This window comes from Gorilla gorilla, chromosome 6, assembly GCF_029281585.2.
Source record: "Gorilla gorilla gorilla isolate KB3781 chromosome 6, NHGRI_mGorGor1-v2.1_pri, whole genome shotgun sequence".
NCBI classification, from domain to species: Eukaryota; Metazoa; Chordata; class Mammalia; order Primates; family Hominidae; genus Gorilla; species Gorilla gorilla.
In genome coordinates this window covers 136,725,664-136,747,105 of record NC_073230.2, presented here as the reverse complement: position 1 = coordinate 136,747,105, position 21,442 = coordinate 136,725,664, and the positions used below count along the sequence as shown (strand labels likewise).

Sequence of the window (21,442 nt, the reverse complement as noted above, 5' to 3'; positions counted from 1 at the left end):
TCATTTGGCAGAGAAACAGGTAAAGCAGCTGTGAGTGCAGTACATGCTCTTAGGGGTTCGGCTTTCATTCACTTGAGCAAAAATTCACTAAGCTATGAGCTGTGGTAAGGACAAGGACCATGTCTCAATTGTTGTTGTCATCTCCTGAGTCCAGCACTGTACTTGATATGCAGTAGAGCCATTCATTTATTCAAAAAAATACTTATTTTTTCCTGGTCTTGTTCTGGGCTCTGGATTTACCATGGTGAATAGGACAGACATGGTCTTTGCCCTTACAGAACATCCAGCATAGACAGGAAGACTGATACTAAACAATTATTCTCTTATGTAATACTGTCACGAGTTCTATGGGAGAGAAGTATGGTGTTCATACGGCAGGGCAATCTGATCTAGTCTAGGGTCTGGGGAGTCCTCTTTGAGGAAGGCCAAAGTTTAAGCAGAATTTGCTGGAGAACATATGTTTCTGAATGAGGAAGTTAGAGTGGGGAATAGAGGCAGGGAATTAATGGACAGCACTTCTCAGACTTTACTGTGCAAACATCAATCACCTGGGGATCTTGTAAAAATGCAGATTCTGATTCACTAGTTTTGGGGTAGGGTCTGAGGGTCTACATTTCTAACAAGTTCTCAGGTGACTACTGTTCTATAGCCTCCTTCAGAAGATTTCTGCACATGCCTCTCTTCAATTCTGCCTTTTTCTTTTGTTTCTATTGAAAGATGATGGCATTTAACTGAGTCATTTTTCTTCCCCTGAGACTGTAGCCATGTTGACTAGCAGTCATATAACTTAACTCTTCAGTGCTTTCAAAGTGTAGTTGATCAACAGCATTTTACATAATGGAAAACAATGCAGCCACTCAAAACACCAAATTCTACACTCTCTGATTTTGACATAAAGACCTATTCTAAGCACTGTATGTGCATGTCTGTAATACAGATGTGTTCTTGTGCCTGTCAAGAGTGGGATTAACAATTCCAAGGACTGTGCTTTCAGAATATTTTTCGACGCTTGATCTGTAATATTGTTTACCAAACAATGATGGACTCAGCCCTAGTCTAAAGATTTAGTTTGGGCCTACCAGAAATCCGTTAAGTCCAGCAACCCCTTCCTTTAACTTCCTTTAACTTTAACTTTCCTCCTCCCCAGTTCCAAGGCCCAGAGAAAGGAGAGAAGCACAGCAGCTGCTGTTCCTGATCCAGGATGGGGGAGAGCAGCTACTGCGTTACTAGCCATAATAGCAATGGCTGCTGTCATCTCATCTCTCCTCCTCACAGCACTGCCATCACTGTGCCCCTGAGTAAAATGTACTGTACAAAATATCAAATCATAATAAAATGATAAAACGTGGTAGGGGACCTGTATACCAGATACAACTAAATGAAAGCCAACCAGAGATCTTGAAATATCTTAGAGAAATGAAAATGACTGCATTTACTCTTCTTCAGGTTTCTTCCTGTAAAGTCATGCACACTTTTCCCTAAACTTGACCTATAGAAATAGTGATGTTAAGTATAATACTCAGTATTACTCAGAGTGAATCATCTCTAAAGAATGTCTAATATACTTACTCGGGTTTATATACAGAGCTGACCATAGAGCTTGAGGAAATAAGTCAGCTTCTATGATACTCATGAGAAGCATGACTTTTCCCCACTTATTTTCCAAACTCAAATAGGAAATTTTTCCTATTTGAAATACTGAGAGTCAATTTTAGATGTCAAAATGAAGTGCAAATCACAAGTCTACCATAAACATTTTAAAGTCCATTATTGCTGAATTAAGGTACCATCCTAGGATTCTCCTCATTATTAAAATCCTAGGGAGATTATCATAAAGGAATAAAAACTCAAGTCCCTGGTCATCTAACACAGCTGGCGATTACAAGGGAACTGGTCATTCCTTCCCCACCACGATGCCAGTGTCCCAGGCCCTTCCCACCCTCTGTCATCAAACACAGATCTGCACACATCAAGATATTTAACAAGCAGCTATATCAGCATGATCTGGAACTTGTTTATAATCCCGGCACTGCAAGTACTGTCCATAAAAGAGACTTCTCATCCATTTTTATTAAAAACACTCATAATATTCTACCTTCCCTATGCTATCACTAAAGCGCAGCTCTGTGATTGTCCACACCTTTTTTTTTTTTTGAGGGGGGCACTCTCTCCAATGAATAACAAATAATTAAACTCTTTAACATATAAAGCAGAGATTTCAAATGAAAGTTCATGGACAGCTCAGACTCAGGGGCCACCTTTACTGTATGCTTAGCCTTGTGCCATCAACCACTTCCAAAAATCAATTTTCTGAGGCCCTTTTCCTCAGATAATCTGAGTCCTGAGCTTATTCTTCTCTCTACATTGCCTTTCAGCTCCTCCTGTTGATAATCAAAGGAACACATTTTCTCCTAAGAACTTTCATTAAGAGCACCAATACGTAAGGATTAAATGGAAACCAAGCAGTCCGGGCTAGCAGCCCCACACCGCCTTACTTGTAATATAATGGCAAGTTATTCCTCTAGAGCTACGGTTCAGGGGCCGAATACAAGGGCAGGGCAGGCTTAGCCAGGAGCTGGACCTGTGTCCTGCTGAGAGCTCGTGGGGAGGTCTCAGGAGATTCTAAAGCCCTCACAAGAGAACAGCTTAACAAGATAACTCGGCTTTTAAGTGATAGAGGCAGCCTCCTGGCTTCTGGGCTGTGAAAGGGCTCACCTGCCAAGAGCAATAATGCAAGTAACTACCATACACAATAATAGATCATGGCGGGATTTCAGGACCCAGGTACTCGGGAGTGTCCCTCTACCTTACACATCGGGAGGAATAGAATGCACCACTTTTCTCATTAAAACCTGCGGCAGAGTCCTGATAAGCAAGCAGATAAATGTCACTTAGCACAGTGATTCTGTTTTGGGTTATTACCAAAATTTTTTTTAATGTCCTTGTATTAAAGGCTATAAAACAGTAATTCCCGCTCTCCTGGAACAGAATTCCTAAGGCTGAAAATAACATCACATTAGTTATTTCAGAGACTGGAAACAAATACCTCTAAATCGCTCCTTCCCACTGCAAGACTCCACTGCAGTGGTCCCTATACCTATCACCACGGCCCTCCTTGAATAAAGTCTGCCTCACCATCTTTAACAAGTGTCCTGAATAATTTTTTCTTTAATATTGACTTTTCATTTTCAATAGTGAAATTTAAGTTGCCTTTAAAAATAAAATTATTTAAATTTTAAAAATTGTTGACTGTCGGCCGGGTGCGGTGGCTCACGCCTGTAATCCCAGCACTTCGGGAGGCCAAGGTGGGCAGATCACGAGGTCAGGAGATTGACACTACCCTGGCTAACATGGTGAAACCCCATCTCTACTAAAAATACAAAAAAATTGGCCGGGCATGGTGGCGGGCGCCTGTAGTCCCAGCTACGCGGGAGGCTGAGGCAGGAGAATGGCGAGAACCTGGGAGACGGAGCTTGCAGTAAGCCAAGATTGCGCCACTGCACTGCAGCCTGGGCGACAGAGTCAGACTCCCTCTCAAAAAAAAAAAAAAGTTGACTGTCAAAAAGATTTCCAAAACTCAATAAAGTGATATGTCAAAACCACTGCAGGAGTACAGAAACATGTGAAGCCTGGGAAACTTTGGGTAAACCAATACCAGGATTAGGATGAGCACTTCCCAGTACCCAGAAAGGCTGCAAACCAGATCCCCTGGTCCAGTGATATCTCCCCAAACAACTCTAAAAAAGAAGTGTTCTCCGTGCCAGATATTGTCATTCCTACTACCACCTACCACCCTAAAAAGGACAAAAAAAACTGTTTTTGTTTTTCTTCTATAGTCACACAAACATTTCTGATACCAAATGTGTGTGGGTTTTTTTCCACACCAAGCAATCCTCTAATTCTCTGCAGACACAAACTGGGTGTTCTACAATTCAATTCAATTCAGACACTGTCTTCCTGGAATTAGTGTCAGATCCCACAAGTCAAAGGTGCCATCCCACAATACTCCTCCCACTGAAGATGCCAAGCTCAAGCCACCCTTAATGACTGACCAGCTATAAATTAGGTGTGTGTTCTCATGAGCCTCTTCTCGGGTTTATTAATTTGCTAGAATAGCTCACAGAACTCTGGAAAACCGCTTACTTACTAGTAACTAGATTTATATAAAAGTATACAACTCAGGAACAGCCAGATGGAAGAGATACATAAGGTAATATATGGGGGATGGAGTGCACAGCCTCCATGCCCTCTTCTGGGCACACCATCCTCTCAGCACCTCCCCATTTTCCCCAACCCCAAAGCTCTCCAAACCCCATCATTTAAGGAGGTTACCTTACATTGGCATGATTTATTAAATGACTGGCCATCAGTGATTGAACTCGATCTCTAGCAACCAGGCCCCACTCACACTTAGGAGCTTCCCAGAGTCACTCATTAACTCAAGTGTGGTTCAGAGGGGCTTGTTTGCTGGGCAGAGTGGCTCACGCCTGTAATCCCAACACTTTGGGAGGTCAAGGTAGGAGGATCACTTGAGCCCAGGAGTTCAAGACCAGCCTGGGCAGCACAGAGAGACCCCGCCTCTACAAAAAATACAAAAATTAGCCAGAGGATCTCTTAAGCCTGGCAGGCTGAGGCTGCAGTGAGTTGTGATCGCACCACTGCACTCCAGCCTGAGCAACAGAGACCTTGTCTCGAAAAAAGCAAAAAAGAAATGACTAGAGTTTTAGGAGCTCTGTGCCAAGAAGACCACGACCAGATGTATTTCTTTTTACATCACAATATCACACACCACCTTCTTATCCAAGAAGAAAAAGGAAAAAGAGGAAGAGCTATGAGCCAGCAAATAGGAAAAAAGTCAGACTTCTCTCACATGATTTTGCCTCTCACCTCCACCTGTCATCTGCACTTTAGGAAGTCAAAAATTTCCTTAGTCATGGAACTCTCCAGAACCCAGAGAAAGCAGATAAAAACAAAGCCAAAAAGGATCTACTCCACCTGTCAGTATTAAGACCTTAAGACACCTGGGGTTGGCGGGGCCGGCAACCAATTAAGAAGTACAGTAAGGCCAGGCGTGGTGGCTCACGCCTGTAATCCCAGCACTTTGGGAGGCCGAGGTGGGCGGATCACGAGGTAAGGAGATGGAGACCATCCTGGCCAACACGGTGAAACCCCATCTCTACTAAAATACAAAAAACAAACATTAGCCAGGCATAGTGGCATGCACCTGTAGTCCCAGCTACTTGGGAGGCTGAGGCAGGGGAGTCACTTGAACCCAAGAGGTGGAGGTTTCAGTGAGCCAAGATTGTGCCACTGCATGCCAGCCTGGCGACAGAGCGAGACTCCATCTCAAAAAAAAAAAAAGAAGTACAGTAGGCCCTCACATCCGTGGATTCAACCAACCATGGGTCAAAAATATTCAAGAAAAAAACAGTAAGAATAACAATGCAACAATAAAAAAATTTAAAAACAATAAAATATAGCAACTATCTACATAGCATTTACACTGTATTAGGTATTATTAGTAACCTAGACATGATTTAAAGCATACAGGAGGCTGGGCACAGTGGCTCACACCTGTAATTCCAGCACTTTTGGAGGCTGAGGCAGGAGGATCATTTCAGCCCAGGAGTTCAACACCAGCCTAGGCAAGATAGGGAGACCCCGTCTCCACAAAAAATTTATTAGCCGGGTGTGGTGGCATGTACCTGTAGTCCCAGCTACTCAGCGGGCTGAGGGGGGAGGATCACCTGAGCCTGGGAGGTTGAGGCTGCAGTAAGCCATGATTGTGCCACTGTACTCTAGCCCGGGTGACAGAGAGATTCTGTCTCAAAAAAAAAAAGATAAAAGAGGTTGTGCACGGGTTATGTGCAAATACTATCCCATTTTATACAAGGGACTTGAGCATCTCCAGATATTGGGAGGTTGGGGAAGTCTTGGAACCAAATACCAAGGGACAACAGTAATTATTTACCAAGACCCAGGTGCTGGGCTCTGCCCTCCACAGAAAAGGCAAAGTGGCTTTCAGGAATAGTCTTATTGGGGAAATAAAACTACCAAACAAAAAAACTATTGAGTAATGAGCTACTAAGCAGTATTTTACCCTAAATTTTATCTAACATGACACCTGTAAGAAATAAACAGCTAAGGTACAAGTAAAGCACCCCAACCACCACCAAAAACCAAAAAGGTTACAAAAAAGGTACCACTGGCTGCACTTTTAGAATCTATCTTATACAAATGCTAGCATCAGAGCACAAAGATATACAGTTCAATCAGTGCAATAGTGCTTAGAATTATGAAAAGCTAAAAACAACATACATCAACAGAAAAATAGATAATATACATCCAAACTGTGGAATACCGCCCAACCATTAAAAAAGAATGAGGTAGATCTACGACAGAAAGATAGTCATGATAATTTACTAAAAAAAGAAAATTGCCAGACACATAGAGATTGACCCTATTTCAGTTTCTTTTAAAAAGGAGGAGAGGGTGTGTATCTGCATGAAACATTTTGGAAGCAAATATACTGTTGATATTTGCTGGGAGGATGAGAATGAATGGTAGAAAACTGAGGGGCAAGGAGGGCAAAGAGAGAGAGATTTTTTTTTTTTTGAGACTGTGTCTCCCTCTGCCACCCAGGCTGCAGTGCAGTGGCGTGATCTTGGCTCACTGCAACCTCCACCTCCCAGGTTCAAGAGATTCTCATCCCTCAGCCTCTTGAGTAACCGGGATTACAGGCACGCACCACCATGCCTGGCTAATTTTTGTATTTTTAGTAGAGATGGGGTTTTGCCATGTTGGCCAGGCTGGTCTCAAACTCCTAACCTCAAGTGATCTACCCACCTCGGCTTCCCAAAGTGCTGAGATTACAGGCGTGGGCCACCATGCCCAGCTAGGGATTTTTGTTTTTTACTTCATACCTCTCTACTGCTTGAAATTTTAACAGCAAGTTGAGTATAGAAATACCAATTATTCAATTACTAACACTGGATGACATCCACCTGAATGCTCTGAAGGAAATCCAGGATAAACTGGAAAACTGTTGACCAAAATGAAAAAAGGCCATCAAGGGAACTGTAAATGTGACCCCTAATCATAAGGACTTCATAAGACCTGAGAATTATTTTTACTTCCATATTAGACAAGCTAGTGGAATATAAAGACTAAGACCACTGAGTAGATCATTTGGGGTTTTAGTGTTGTTAAGAATGGGGCCTATGAATAAGAAACAGGAGAGATCCAAAAGGCGTAGGGATGAAGCGCCTCAGGATTGCAAGAACAGAAAGCGAGGAATTTAAAATCTTAGTTTTGTAAATGACACTAAAGACTTCCATTGAAATAATGTGCCAAGCTATTGGTGCCAAATTACAGGAAGATCCTGGGAATCTATGCAAACAGAAGGAAAAGTCGCAGATGAGTGTTAAAATGAGCATATGGCCTAAATCAGGCATATAAAACAACTTCTCAGCTGTCAGTTGTGACCTAGGAATAGGATCTGAGTCACTATAAGTGGACCCTGAGGACCCCAGCCCAATATTGAGCCACAAATTAAAAACAAAGCGTCCTGGGAACCATCAAGACAAATGCGAAGAGAAAGAAACCACTATCCTCCCCTCATAAAATTCTGGTGCACCCACCCCCACATACATACATTTCACTTATCATTTATGTCCCGCCCCTTCAACTACAAACAGTACAGGAGTTAAACAAGATCAGTGGATCTCACATGCCAGCCCCAGATCAATCCCAAACTGACTCTTTCAGAATAGCCTAGGAGTGGCTTTTTTTGAAAATAGACCGTTCCAGGCCAGTCCCAGAGCTTCTAATTCAATGCCTGGGAAACGTCTTCTAGGTTGTCCTGATGCGAAGACCTGTTTAGAAAATCACTGGGCTCCTTTCTCTCACTCTGAATCTACTCCCAGAAAGGATTTAAGAAGGCTTACCATAAAAAATAAACTCAAAAGTAAAGAAACTGTGTGAGCAACTGCCAAGAATAGATTAAAATGATTCCTATACAGGTTGAACATCCCTAATCCAAAAATCCAAAATCTGAAATGTTTTGAACACTAACATAATGCTCAAAGAAAATGCTCATTGGAGGATTTTGAATATCAGATTTCCAGGTGAACGAAGCTAAGCCCTAAGAATAATGCAAATATTCCAAAAACTGAAACACTTCTAGTCCAAGCGTTTCAGATAAGGGCTACTCAACTTGTACTTGTGCATTAAATAGAAGTGAAAAAGATCTGAAAACAAAACTAAACAAAAACCAAAGTCCTGGCTCCAAGCAAGAAGAACAGAGCTCAGGACCCTATTAGCCCCCACACTCCCACCACAGTCTCCCAGTCAAGAGCAGGGCAAGAATAGACTCTCCCTATGAGCCAGAGGCTCCCTAAGTTGCCTCCTCTCTCCTTCCCTTCTCAAGTCAAGATCTGCTGCACCAGGAAAATGTCACAGTGTTCTGAAGCAGAGATAGGACTAGGTGAATAAAACCCACCAGAACCATGTTCCTCTGGGTCTCAAGCAACACTCCCACTAGTTTATCATGATACACTACTGAAAGGAAACCAAGAACTCCCCTTACTTCTATCTACCCTCTCTCCACCCCACCATTCAATCATTTAGTCTCATTCTAACTCTCTGGTCTTCCACACTGGAAAACCATATTTCCACTAATCTTCTTTCTCAAACTAAAGATTAGAAAAAAAAAAAAAAAGAATAGGAACAGAAAACCTGCTTTATGCAAGATAAACGGCAATTCAAAGTCAAGCTGTTAAGGTATGAGATTTCTCAACTTTGTTTCAGCATGCCTAAATGAAATGTAACACAGGGTTTCTTATAAAATTACAGCCTTATGGGACTGGATGCTTAGAGACAATGCATCCAGCAACCTCATGTTAGAGAAAAGGAGAGTTTGAGGTGGAATATCTTACCCAACATTACCCAAATGGCAGCACCCAGGCCAGAACTTGTGTCCCCTGACTTCTGGGCCAATGATCTCTTCTCTCTGCCATGCTGCTTTCCAGGGACAAAGTTAATAAATTAGATTACTAACTTTAAGCACAGATTCTTTAAATCTCCTTTATTCCTCTTGATATACATGAGGTTGGTGCTACAAGACCATCCCAAGCAGACTACTTGCCACATAAACAGAACTAAGAACACAAAAAGCCTCAAAATTTGTTGAGGAATAGAGAGGAGATGGTACACCTTAAGTCACACATGATAAGCACATAAGTGAAGAAAATGTGCCAAACCAGTTTATATCATAGATTACACATTTCAAAAATGGCATCTGAAAATGACATCAAAATTTTAATGTTTTATTTTTCCCATAAGTTGCTTAACTTCCTAATTTTTAAAAAATGCCAACTGAAACCACTGTTCATTTTTTTCTTAAACATTAGAGTGAAGAAAAAGATCATTAATGTATCATATTGAGTCTAATGAAAGTAAGTGAAATCCCGTAACATTCCATCTATATCGAATGTTTACAACCTGTGATTCCACATAAATTTCTGCTGTAAAAGCAAAAAGCATATGTCAGTCTCCCAAGAGAGGAAGTAGCAACAGAAACCGGGTTGTGTATTCATCTCCCAGCAAGAAATATGAGGAAAAGCCAGATAAGCCCAGTAAGAGTTGAGTTCCTTCATTGCATTTGTTTTCCCTGATAATGCACAAAATTTCCTACAGTATGTACCTATGCTCTTCTTGGAGAAATGAAACAAATCCAAAGATCAGACTCTAAAGGATATCTACTATGCCCCTGTTAGAACCACACCTGTCAGATGGATAGCTAGCCTATGCTGAGAAGCGAGTGGACAACAGGCCTTAGATACCTTGTTACCTGAATTCAAAAACCTGGCCAATTTTCTCTGCTAAACCTACAAACAGAAACCACAATTTTCACTTGCTCCCCAAATTTCATCCTCCAAATAAACTGGGGCATAGACTTCACCAAATCATTTGCCCACTATTGCCAGCACTAGTCACTGGCCTCAGAAGTTCCCACTCATGTTAATGAGCCACAGGATGCGTAAGCGAGTTCTTACCTGATAATTAGTTTTGATCCCCTGAAGCATGCTACTTTGCTTTTCACTAACACAGTTCACTAAAGCTTGCTAGGCAAAAAAGTACTGCCAGAGGCCAGAGCAGCAGTAAATTCCATGTAGTAACAAAATGCTAAGAGAAATATCAACAATGGCAAGTTCTAGATGCTATTTAGCTCTTATAAAGCCTACTTTTGGCATTTTCTTTTTTAATCCATGTTTTTCCCTCCATTAGAAAAAAAATAGTGACTTTGGGAATACACAGGACTAGCTGATAGTCAGAAAATCTTAGTCTTAATCCTATTAGAAACAAGCATATGACTAAGTATTTTTTCTTATCAGTCTCTTTTTTCTTTTGAGACACAGTCTCACTCTGTCACCCAGGCTGGAGGGCAATGGCTCGATCTCAGTTCACTGCAACCTCCACCTCCCAGGTACAAGTGATTCTCCTGCCTCAGCCTCCGGAATACCTGGGACTACAGGCGCGCGCCACCATGCCTGGCTAATTTTTTTTGTATTTTTAGTAGAGATGGGGTTTCACCATGTTGGTTGGGCTAGTCTCGAACTCCTGACCTCAGGTGATCCACCTGCTTCGGCCTGGGATTACAGGGATGGGATTACAGTGCTGGGATTACAGGCATGAGCTACTGTGCCCAGCCTCCCATTCTTAATATTTATTCAGTGTACTTAATGTCAGCTGTTGATCTCACCAGGGTACCAGAAAAATTACCACCTCCACTGCCTCTCTTCCTTTTATCACCCTTAGACACATATATTACATAATAACTCAGGTTAAACCCAAACTATTTACATGGGATACTGAACGTGAAGAAACTGAAGAGCTACTATAAAAACTCTAAAGAATAAATCATAGGCCAAGTGCAGTGGCTCATGCCTATAAACCCAGCACTTTGGGAGGCCAGAGTGGAGAAGGTCACTTGAGTCCAGGAGTTCGAGACCAGCCTGGGCAACATAGCAAGACCCCATTTCTACGAAAAAGAATAAAAGATTAGCCAGGTGTGGTAGCACGCACCTGTAGTCCTAGCTACTCAGGAGGCTGAGGCAGGAGGATCCCTTGAGCCCAGGAGTTCAAGGCTGCAATGAGCCATGATTGTGCCACTGCATTCCAGCCTGGCAACTAAGTGAAATCCTGACTGAAAAAAACAAAAAATAAAAAATAAATCATCAATGGTGGAAACGCCAGGGGCTTTGCATTTGCTGTTTCCTCGGCCAGGAATGCCCTTCCTTTATGGTTAGTTTTTGATGTCCATCAGATCTCAGCACAAATGCCATCTTCTGAGAAGTCTTTCCTAAACACAGTATCCAAAGGACCCACCCTCTCCCTTACTACAAACCACTCTGTCCCAGTCCCTTACCTGGTATCACTATCTTGTATGATCATGCTTATTTCTTGTTAACTTCTTTATTATCTGACTCCTCCATAAGCCATAAGGATAGAAATTTGATCTACTTTTTAAATTCTGTTTCTCCAATGCCCAGACAGAGCTTGACAGATAGCAGATGATCAATAAATATTTGTTCAAGAAAGAAAGGAAGTATGATTGCTTATGATTCTATTTCATTAGTTACTACACTGCTAACATAACTAGAGCCAGATGGATGCTTCCTTTTGACAGAAAAATGACAGAAAACCTTTAAGATACAGTAAAAACTTAGTGTTCCTTTACTTACAATCTTGATTAAAAGCTACCAGGCTTACCTGCTGGGAAATGGGCATTTTAAGACCACAGGGAAAAGCCTTCCATCCTAGCCTATCTACTTCTTTATAAATGGCCCTTCTAAAATATTGTTATTCAGCTACCTTATCCCTTGGAATAGTAGAAGGGTATTTTAAGTAGCTTAGGAAAGGTGGATTTTGTTTGTTTGTTTTTTCCTGTATTGGGGGAACCCACCCCCAATACTTCAACATAGCCAGTCCCTCTGTTCGGGGTCCCTGACTTCCCGCAACATTCCTGCATGAGCGAAGTACACGTAAGAAAGAGCAGGTCAACAAACTTCTCTGTCCCCACTGAACTTTTCAAAGACACACACTTCTTAGTTCAGAAACCTAAGATTACATCTGTAATCCCAGCACTTTGGGAGGCCGAGGTGAGCAGACAGCTTGAGGCCAGTTCAAGACCAGCCAACATGGTGAAACCATGACTCTACTAAAAGTACAAAAGTTAGCTGGGCATGCTGACACGCGCCTGTAATCCCAGCTACTCGGGAGGCTGAGGCAGGAGAATCACTTGAACCCAAGAGGTGGAGGTTGCAGTGAGCCAAGATAGCACCACTGCACTCCAGCCTGGGTGACAAAGCGAGACTCCATCTTGAAAAAAAAAAAAAAGAAAGAAAAGAAAAAGAAAAAGAAAGAAACCTAAGAAACATTTAGCTATAATGAACTGAATTATAGGTGGCATTTCCTAGAGGCTGTACACTGAAGGAATCACCACTAAGCTACCCAGCAAGAAGTCTACATCTTGCTTTACAACAACCTGACAGCACAAGTCCCATTGAAAGAGAAAATTATGGCCCTTTCCTCCCTTGTGTCCCTTTGCTTTGGTCACCCAGTGAGAATCATGGTTCTTAGTATAAAACAAAAGACTGGCAGAAGCATTCCTTTCCCCTTCTGAGGCAATTAAGTGGGTGAGGGGAGGGTAAGATGAAATGGGAACTGGGATTTGGCACTGTCCGTCCTCCTTCAGCCTTCCACACCATAAGTAGGATAAGATATGCTGCCTCCATGGCTGCTTCCGATAAGCACAGAAGATTCAAGAATTCAAGATTCATTCTGCTGTTGCGAATGCTTGACAAGACATGTAAACATACCCAAAGAGAAAAAAACAGAGAGTAAACCAGGTCAGTAAAACCAGAGAAAATAGCCATCTCAAAGCTAAGGGGGGTGACTCAATTTATAGTAAGTACCCCAACACTTCTCCCAACCTCATCTACTTAACATCTGCTGACAATATTCTGTTGCAGTTAAAGAATATCAAGCAAATTATTCAAAGAAACCCAGATTTTAAATCCTTCAGGGTTTCGAGAAAATAAAATCTGATTTGATAGAAGACATGTATTTATCTGGGTTATATTTTGTCCACCCACATACTTGCTAGTCTCATCCCAACTCAGAAAATACAAATCCATCTTAAGTTTTTCCATCATCCTTGCTGATTTTTTTCTGTAACAGAACAACTCCAAAATATCTGTATCAACTTACTGTCCACTTCCTCCTTAAATATTCCAGAACCAACTCTGTCCCTTCACCCCGACTCTCAATAGCAGACACAGGTGTCAACATCACCCTCGTTTTTTAAAAATTGGTCAAAGTGTTTTACAACTGGATTCCCAAGTTCTTCAACCTTAAACAAAATAATGTAGGACTTAATAGGATAGCAAAGCAGAGACCAGAAGAAACTTGTGCCTTTCACGGCCCTACAACACTTTCTTTTGCCAAAAAAGAGGAAGGACTATTCCTCTTTACAGCAGCAAACTTCAACCCTAGACGATTTCAGACCTTCAGCTCAGCCTGAGTCCAGATAAATCCAAAGAGTTTACAATGAAAAGCATAGGTCAGTGTTCCAATTTCTACCTCTCTCCCAAAAGGCAGAAAAGTAGTGTCTCCTGTTTTCCTATTCATCAAACTATTTCTTTCTCACTTTCATCTGTCACAGAGCTCCATCTTCCTTTGTAGAGTTCTTGCAAAGCAGTTCCTAGTACCAATGGAAACTATTACTCTACAGGAAAATACAACTTTGCTTAGCAGAAGAGCTTCACACAGAGCAATTTGCCAGTGGTCAATTTTTCATTCCAGACAAGGCTTCTAAGCCTGGCACAAATCTGCCTGTCACTCTGCAGTTCACTCAGCTTTCCTCCCCTAATCCCTGCCTGTAACTCACCCATCCCCTGTAGTGTGGTCAGAGAAGGCAGTGCAATCTATACTCAGTACAGATGGCTCAAATCACTGAATTGTATATGCCACTTCCCAGACTCAATCATCTTCCACACCATACTCCTATGTGAAGACCATAAGCACCAAATGAAGTCATTTACCATAATAGCAGCTCCCAGACAAGACGAGGAGTAACATCTAATCTTTTCTCAATTATAGACAGCTTCACTTTCCTGCAATTTGTGGTTATGCATCACTGGCCCCACCCTCCATGTTATAAATTAATACCCTGGAGTCATGAAGTCAGAGACATCATGCATGATATTGAAGACCATGTGCCGTGGCAGACAGGCCTGGGTTCAAGTCTCAGATCTGCCTCTTATTACCAATATAAGGTACCTGTCCTTGGGTTAACTATTCTTTCTAAACCTCAAATTACACATCTATAAAATGTGGCTGATAATCGTTATCTACTTGTTAGGTATTACAAATGAGACAATATGAGCAGAATACTCAGCACAAGACATGACAATAAACAAGTAATTAGTGATATTCAGTATCCATGGGGGTAATTTGTGGGCAGTCACCGCACAGAATCCAGATGCCCTAAAAGCCTCCAGCATTGGCGGAAACAAAACTATGTTCAGCCTCATTCTATTCCCATTCCACAAATGAGAGAGACCTTTAAGAACAATTTAAACCTCAGCAAGGAGAAATCTCAGAAAGATCCACTCTTTCTTACTGCCAAACCCAACACCGGACAGCCAAGAGATGTTTTTGTTCCTATGGTAAAGAGAAGATCAGTGCAAATGAAAAAGCTAATGAAAGAAGAGCCACTTTAGGATAATCCTTTCATGGGTCAGGTCAGTATTTCAGAGGAAAAATATATGCGGATCTTGGAAATTCTCTTCTCATTCAGTTTCAGATCAGTTCTGACCCTCCATTACACATAAACAAAAGGAAAAGGCAGTACTGAAAATCCCAAGAATCTTTGCTGGTGGCAGACTATTACCTTAAGAAATGAGCACATGGTAATTGGGCGAGGGGATCTTAAAATCAGCTTTACACACACATAAGCTGCAGAACATTTTAATCTTGTGAAAGATAACAGGGTAATAAAATAGAATTTTTTTTAAACTGGGTCTTGCTGTTGCCCAGGCTGATCTCCAACTCCTGGCCTCAAGCAATCCTCCCACCTCGGCCTCCTAAGTGCTGGGATTACCACCATGAGCCACCGCACCAGGCCTAAAATAGAATTTTTCAAAACTTTCTACAACAGCAAAACTTGTGGAGCCTTGGGAGAAAGTATCACAAAAGATATTTGCTGTTGCAGATACAAATGTCAGAACTGCAGTATGAAACGACATCTAGAAGTTTACAGTCATCATAAACCAGAAAATTGGTAAAACCAAGAAATGTCAGGTTCCAAGATTTGGAAGGGTTTTGGGGAGGACAACTGGGGGCAAGTGATAAACTGAATTTATATTATCAAATTATCATGGAGCTAGGAGTAAATTGTAAAAATAAACTTTGCAGGTTCAAATTCAAAATTCAAGAATTTTCAAAATGTTGAGGGTATATAAAATCAGGCAGAATCTATAGTGCTATGAGCACTAGACCAGGAATCCAAACACTTGGGCTCTTGCTATGGCTCCAACCCAAACCACCATGTGACCTTAAGCAAGCCACTTGCCTTCTTCAAGCCTATCTCCTTATCTTTAAGGGACGGGAGAACAATGATGATTACTAAGATTCTTGCCAGCCTAACCTTTTAGAAGTCAAAAGTACACAAAGATCAGGAGCTTTCAGGTCGACACAAGAGGTGGAGGGAAAGAGAGGAAAAGAGGGCCACAGAGTGAGAAAACTTGGGAGTCAAGTAACAGCGTTTGTGGGAACAGAAAAGTTTCATGATGGCCAAGTACTAGTAGAGAAGAGCCGATGTCAGGATCTCGAAAAACTGCTAACTACTCAGCATATGTCAAAATGAACAGAAAGACGGTGGATGGGAGGACAGATATCAACGAATTGTCTCTGTTAATCAATCAGTAATCGATCTGTCCTGGTAAACAGGAGATCCGAATGCCGCAACCTCGGAAATCACTGTGACCCCTGATGTCAAGGTGTCCGGGAGGCAAGGAACAAGGGGACTCCGTGTCTGCTTCCGTCTAGTGAGAGGATTCGGAGAATCCACGAAAAGTGAGGAAGGGGGCAGAGGAAAGGGGATCTGGGACACGGAGCAGGCTGGCGGGAGGTGGAGTCAATGCCTGACTCCCGCCCGAAGGCAGGCAGAGGGGTCGGTGTCCGGGGCCCGTTCTCACCATCTTGACGATGCCCCGCTGCACGGTGGGGACCGCGGGTCCCCCGGAGGAGCCGCCGCTCTGCGCGGAGGACGCCATGTGTGGAGATGCAAAGGCAACGAGTGGAGCGGCTGGCCGGACTGGAGGTGTCAATGTGGGTGTCGGTGTTGGTGAAAGGGAGTCGAGACGAGGGGCAGGCTGGCTACCAGCTGCGGACGGTGGACCGGACGGACTCGCCGGGCGCTCACAGGAGCAGCAGCGGAACACGGAGCGAAAGAGACGCGATCTCCGCCGCCGCCACACGTTCTACTCGCCGCGCAAGCGTGCCAGAGCGCCACCGCCCTCCGCCCAATTAGCGCCCAGAGCCCGCCGGACCTCAGGCCAATAGGCACCCTGCTCGCGGAGCCCCGCCTCTTGGTCCCCAAAACGGTGGCCAGTTCCAGGAAGCGCTGAAAGAGTTGATTTGCAAGGATGGGCTAAATATGGGGCGGGACTTCCGGGGCAGCCGGAGTAGGTAATGTCGGGAGGTGTAGTGGGAAGGAAAGGACACGTCAGCATCTGGCCGGGGGGCGCGGGGGGCCATGGGAGCCCCAGGGGCGGAGCCAGCCGCGCCCTCCCGCCTGACCTCCCCCATGACGTCCCTCTCCGCTGGCCTCAGGGGCGCACACTTGTATACCCACCTAGGTGGGCGCCGCTGTACCCAGGAATGCGGCCTGGGAGGGTGGAGCCACGCAGGCAGGGTCCTGGAGGAATCTCCGTATCCGCTCCACTCGACTTCCGACATTTTACCTTGGCTAAAAGTATGGAGAGAACTTGGAAAATCAGAGCTTTGTGGAACGTCCTACCGATGTGGGCTTTGACCTGCCACGCGGCCGCGCGCCCTGTTTGTAGTCAGAGAGTGTGTCTCGCCCTTGTTTGTGTCTCTGGGGTCTAGCACTTGTGAGGCGTTCCATTAATGTTTGTTGGTGGGAGGAATAAATGTCTCTTAGAGGAAGGACATGCCACGTATACAGGGGAGAGTGACCCTCGTTCTTCGGTCTCTTCCCAGCTGCTCCCGTGACGTTAGGGAAAAGGCTCGCTTCACGCTCTCCCCCGACCCAGTGTGAAGCGCCTCCAGCCACCGGATACCTTCCCTAGCCCCAGTAAAAAGGTCGGGGAAGGAACGGGAGAGCCAGGGCCTACAAATATTTAAGTGACTGTTTAGCGAGAACTAATATTCGTTGAGTGCCCACTATGTGGAACCAAGGACCTTGCATGTGTTATGTCGTTTAATCGTAAAACTTGGCTCTACACTGAAGACAGTACTTCCCTTGCAGTTCTTTTTGTTTCTTTGGTTTTGTGGCTTTTTTGAGACAAAGTCTCGCTCTGTCGCTCAGGCTGGAGTGCGGGGGCACGATCACGGCTCACTGCAGCCTTGACACTCCCAGGCTCAAGCGATCCACCTGCCTCAGTCTCCTGTGTAGCTGGAGCTGGTACCACGGGTCCGCGCTACCACGCCCAGCTAATTTTTTTTTTGTAGAGCTGAGATTTCACTTTGTTGCCCAGGCTGGTCTCCTGGGCTCAAGCTGTCCTCCTACCTCGGCCTCCTAAAGTGCTGGGACACAGTGCCTGGCCCCCTGCTCTCTTAAAAGATTGTAAGTTTATTCTCCCACACTAAACATATCCCAGGGTTAAGTTTTGAGGTCACCTTCTTAGATCCCTAATTTGCCACCCTTTTCCAAAAAAAAAAAAAAAAAAAAAAACCTCTATGGAAGTTCGTTCCATCAGATTATACCCCTCTCTATCTCGTGGCTTTTTATCTACCGTACCCCTATTTCTACCGTGTCATTCATTGAAATTGTTAACACTTGGTGCACGGTCTTCAGCCAATAATCCTGAAATACTTCAATATCTATGAGCATGACTTATCCCATACCCTGACCTCTTTGCTCCTTGACCTCATCTTAGTAAACTTGACCTCTGCACCAATTTAGGACGTTCTCCAAGACAGATAAAACACCATAACTTCATAGGTACGATTGTAAACTCAAACACTTTGTCTTTGATCATAACTGCTGTCCTCTCTCCCTTCTCACTCAGTTAATTATCTTATATCTTGTATTAGTTACATAACAATTTGCCCCAAAACTTAAATACTAAAGAAAACAATAAGCATTTATCTCACAGTTTTTGTGGGTAAGGAATCTGGGGTGGGTGCCTGCCTTTTCCTCCGGGTCTTCTCTTATAAAGCTGCAGTCAAGGTGTCAAGGGGAGTTGGGAAGGGGACTGTGGTCTCATCTGAAGGTCCTCCTCTGACTGAAGGTAGTTTGCTTCCCAAGCTCACTCATAGTTGCTGACAGAATTCAGTTCCTCAAGATGTTGGACTAAGAGCCTCAGTTTTTCAGTGGTTCAGTTTCCTTCTACATGGGTCTCTCCATAGGGCAACTCGCAACATAACAGCTGGTTTCCATCAGAGCAAGCGAGAGACAACAGAGGACAAGCTTTAACTAGAATTTAAAGTCCCTGAACTCACTACCCTTGCTTTACCAGCTCCCCTCTGCCTTCTTCTGGATCCTTGGCTAGACTCCATGCACTGTCCATCATTTTAGCCCCTTTCCTACCAATATCTTCATCTGTAATTCCCATTGTCTTTCACTGGGCCCACCTGTCAAAACCTCAACTCTAGGCCCTCTATAGCTGTCTACTTTCTTCAAACCTACCACTTACCTGGAGAAAACACTCAATTCTGCAGGTTGGTGCCACAGTGAATTAATTAATGGGCCCTCACACGGTGCCTGGAATTTCTTCTCTTTATTCAGTCAGTTCAGCCTTGAACTCTATTGAGTTTGTTTTAACTGACTCCACTGTTTCCCACACTCTGAAAGTGATAAGGCCTCCTACTTGGGAGAGAAAATCATCAAGAACTCCTTCAATTTCCCACCACTGAATCTAAAATCTTATCTTCCTTCTCATTCCTCTCTTATCCCTTGTTACTGTCAACTAAAGAAAAAAAAATCAAGCTTTTAAAGAATTAAAGTTAGTTTTATCCAGAAGTCTTACTGAGGCCCAAGGACTACATATAGCCCAGGAGCGGTTGCCAGACTGCTCCTGCACAGTGTTTCAGCCCATTGCTTATATATAGGAGGTGGAGGTTCAGTGCATGCAAAATCACATCAAAGCTTGGGTGTTAAGAGTACATCTGGTTATAGATCTCTAAAGTACATTTGGTTATACATGTTAGAAGCAGAACCACTAACTCTGTCAGATGTTATCTTATGTGCAGGGAAAGGCAAGGACTAAGGTCATTTATCTTTTATGGACTATATTGACTCGGGCAAGAGACATTGGGGGCCATGTGCTTTATCCTGTTTTTTCTTCAGAGCATCTTTCAGGGTAGCGGTGTGTCATTGTCACAGTCAGGGGCTTTGTGAAATTCTGCTGAGAAGCAGAAATGAGGAAACATGGCTTCTTAAATTTGCTACCTTGTCTCACATTACAAAGAAAAAACTCCCTCCTACTCTTTAGGCTAAACTCTTTGTCTTAGTTCTTGATCTGCCCCCTCCACATTTCCAATCATTCCCTCTCCGGTTTTTACAGCTTCTCAGTTTATCCTAGGTTCTCCTCATTAGCATTAAAAAATGTTTTTAATCTTAAAAAAGAGTAGAACAAGGAGTTCAATCTATAACTGACAGCAAACAATCAGTTGATATAATACTACCTTCAGACCAGCCTCATTAGCACTTAAGTATTCTCAAATTTCTTGCTTTGTAAAAGTCAATTAATTAAATAAATTTTTCCTTCATTCCACATCCATCTCCAGATATCTCTCCTCCCTTCACAGGCAAATCTTCTTGCTAAAATTCTCTGTGTTGCCTTCACATCGTCACACCATATTCAATCCTCAGTCCTCCGCATTCTGACTATTGCCCTTACCAATTTACCAAAACAGTTCTCTCCAAGGTCACTGATGACCTCCTTGTTACTACATTCAGTGGACACTTTTCAGACCTCAATTTGCTGAGGTCTCCATAGCATTTGACACTGTTTGCCCTTTGAAATGCCTTTCTACTGAGATACTATACCTGTGTATCCCTCCCATCTCCTAGATGCTCCTTCTCATCTCCATTGTGATGACTCCTTTGCCTGCCCCTTAGTATTGATGTTCCTCAGGGTTCTCCGGAAGGCATCTTCTTTTCTAATTCTAAACATTCTTAAGACATTGTATCTACTTCCATGACTGCATACCAATGACTCCCAAATATATACAACTCCTGTTAAAATCTCTCTTGAGCTCCAGACCCATCTGTCCAGTGATACTCTAAAGATCTGCTCATGGCTGGGCTGGGCGCAGTGACTCACACCTGTAATCCCAGCACTTTGGGAGGCTAAAGCAGGGGGATCAGGAGATCAGGAGTTCGAGACCAGCCTGACCAACATGGAGAAACGCCGTCTCTACTAAAAATACAAAATTAGCCGGGTGTGGTGGCGCATGCCTGTAATCCCAGCTACTTGGCTGAGGCAGGAGAATCCCTTGAACCCAGGAGGCGGAGGTTGCAGTGAGCCGAGATCACACCATCGCACTCTAGCCTGGTCAAGAAGAGCGAAACCCCATCTCAAAAACAAACAAACAAATCTGCTCATGGCTATCACCTGAAGAATTCAAATTCAACATGTGTCACAAGGAACTAATTCTCTTTCCTCCCAAACCTGCTCTTCCTTAGTGTGTTTCTCAGCCCATACAATGGTACCTAAAGCTACCCAGTTGCAAGCCTAAAGCCTTTGTGTTATCTGTGATTCCTCCCCCTTCCTTCTTTCCCATTCCTTAGTCAATCTTGGAAATCTGTTGGATCTACAGCAGCACACTCAAACACACAGGCCCTGGAACCAGACTGCATGGTTCACATCCCAACACTGTATACCTTGACCAGGTTGTGTAGTATCTCTGTGCCTTAGGTTTCTTGTCTGTAGAATAAAAATGATAATAGGACCTACCTCATAGGATTGCTTTGGTTTGCAGGATCATATGAATCAGTAAATGTTAAAGACTTAGAACATTGCCTAGACCTATGCGTTAATTTTTTAATGAATGCTAGTAGAGAAGGGATTTGACACTAGCTCTTATGGCTCTAAAGCTCATGATCTTTCCCCTGTGCCTTTACAGGAAGGAAAGGGACTTTGAAATCCTTAAAGAAGACTTTTTTTGTGTGCAATGGAGAACAAAC

The 21,442-nt window shown here is 43.3% G+C and overlaps 1 protein-coding gene across 1 annotated transcript in view; it reads right to left on the bottom strand.

Annotated features, from left to right (window-relative positions):
- Positions 1-16,800, bottom strand: part of SND1 (staphylococcal nuclease and tudor domain containing 1) — a 437,174-nt gene extending 420,374 nt beyond the window's left edge. Inside the window, exon 1 of the mRNA XM_004046157.5 lies at positions 16,263-16,800. Within this exon, the coding sequence (XP_004046205.1) occupies positions 16,263-16,340 (78 nt within the window). The 5' untranslated portion in view covers positions 16,341-16,800. The remainder of the gene's footprint in view (positions 1-16,262) is intronic.
- Positions 16,801-21,442: the final 4,642 nt, after the last annotated feature.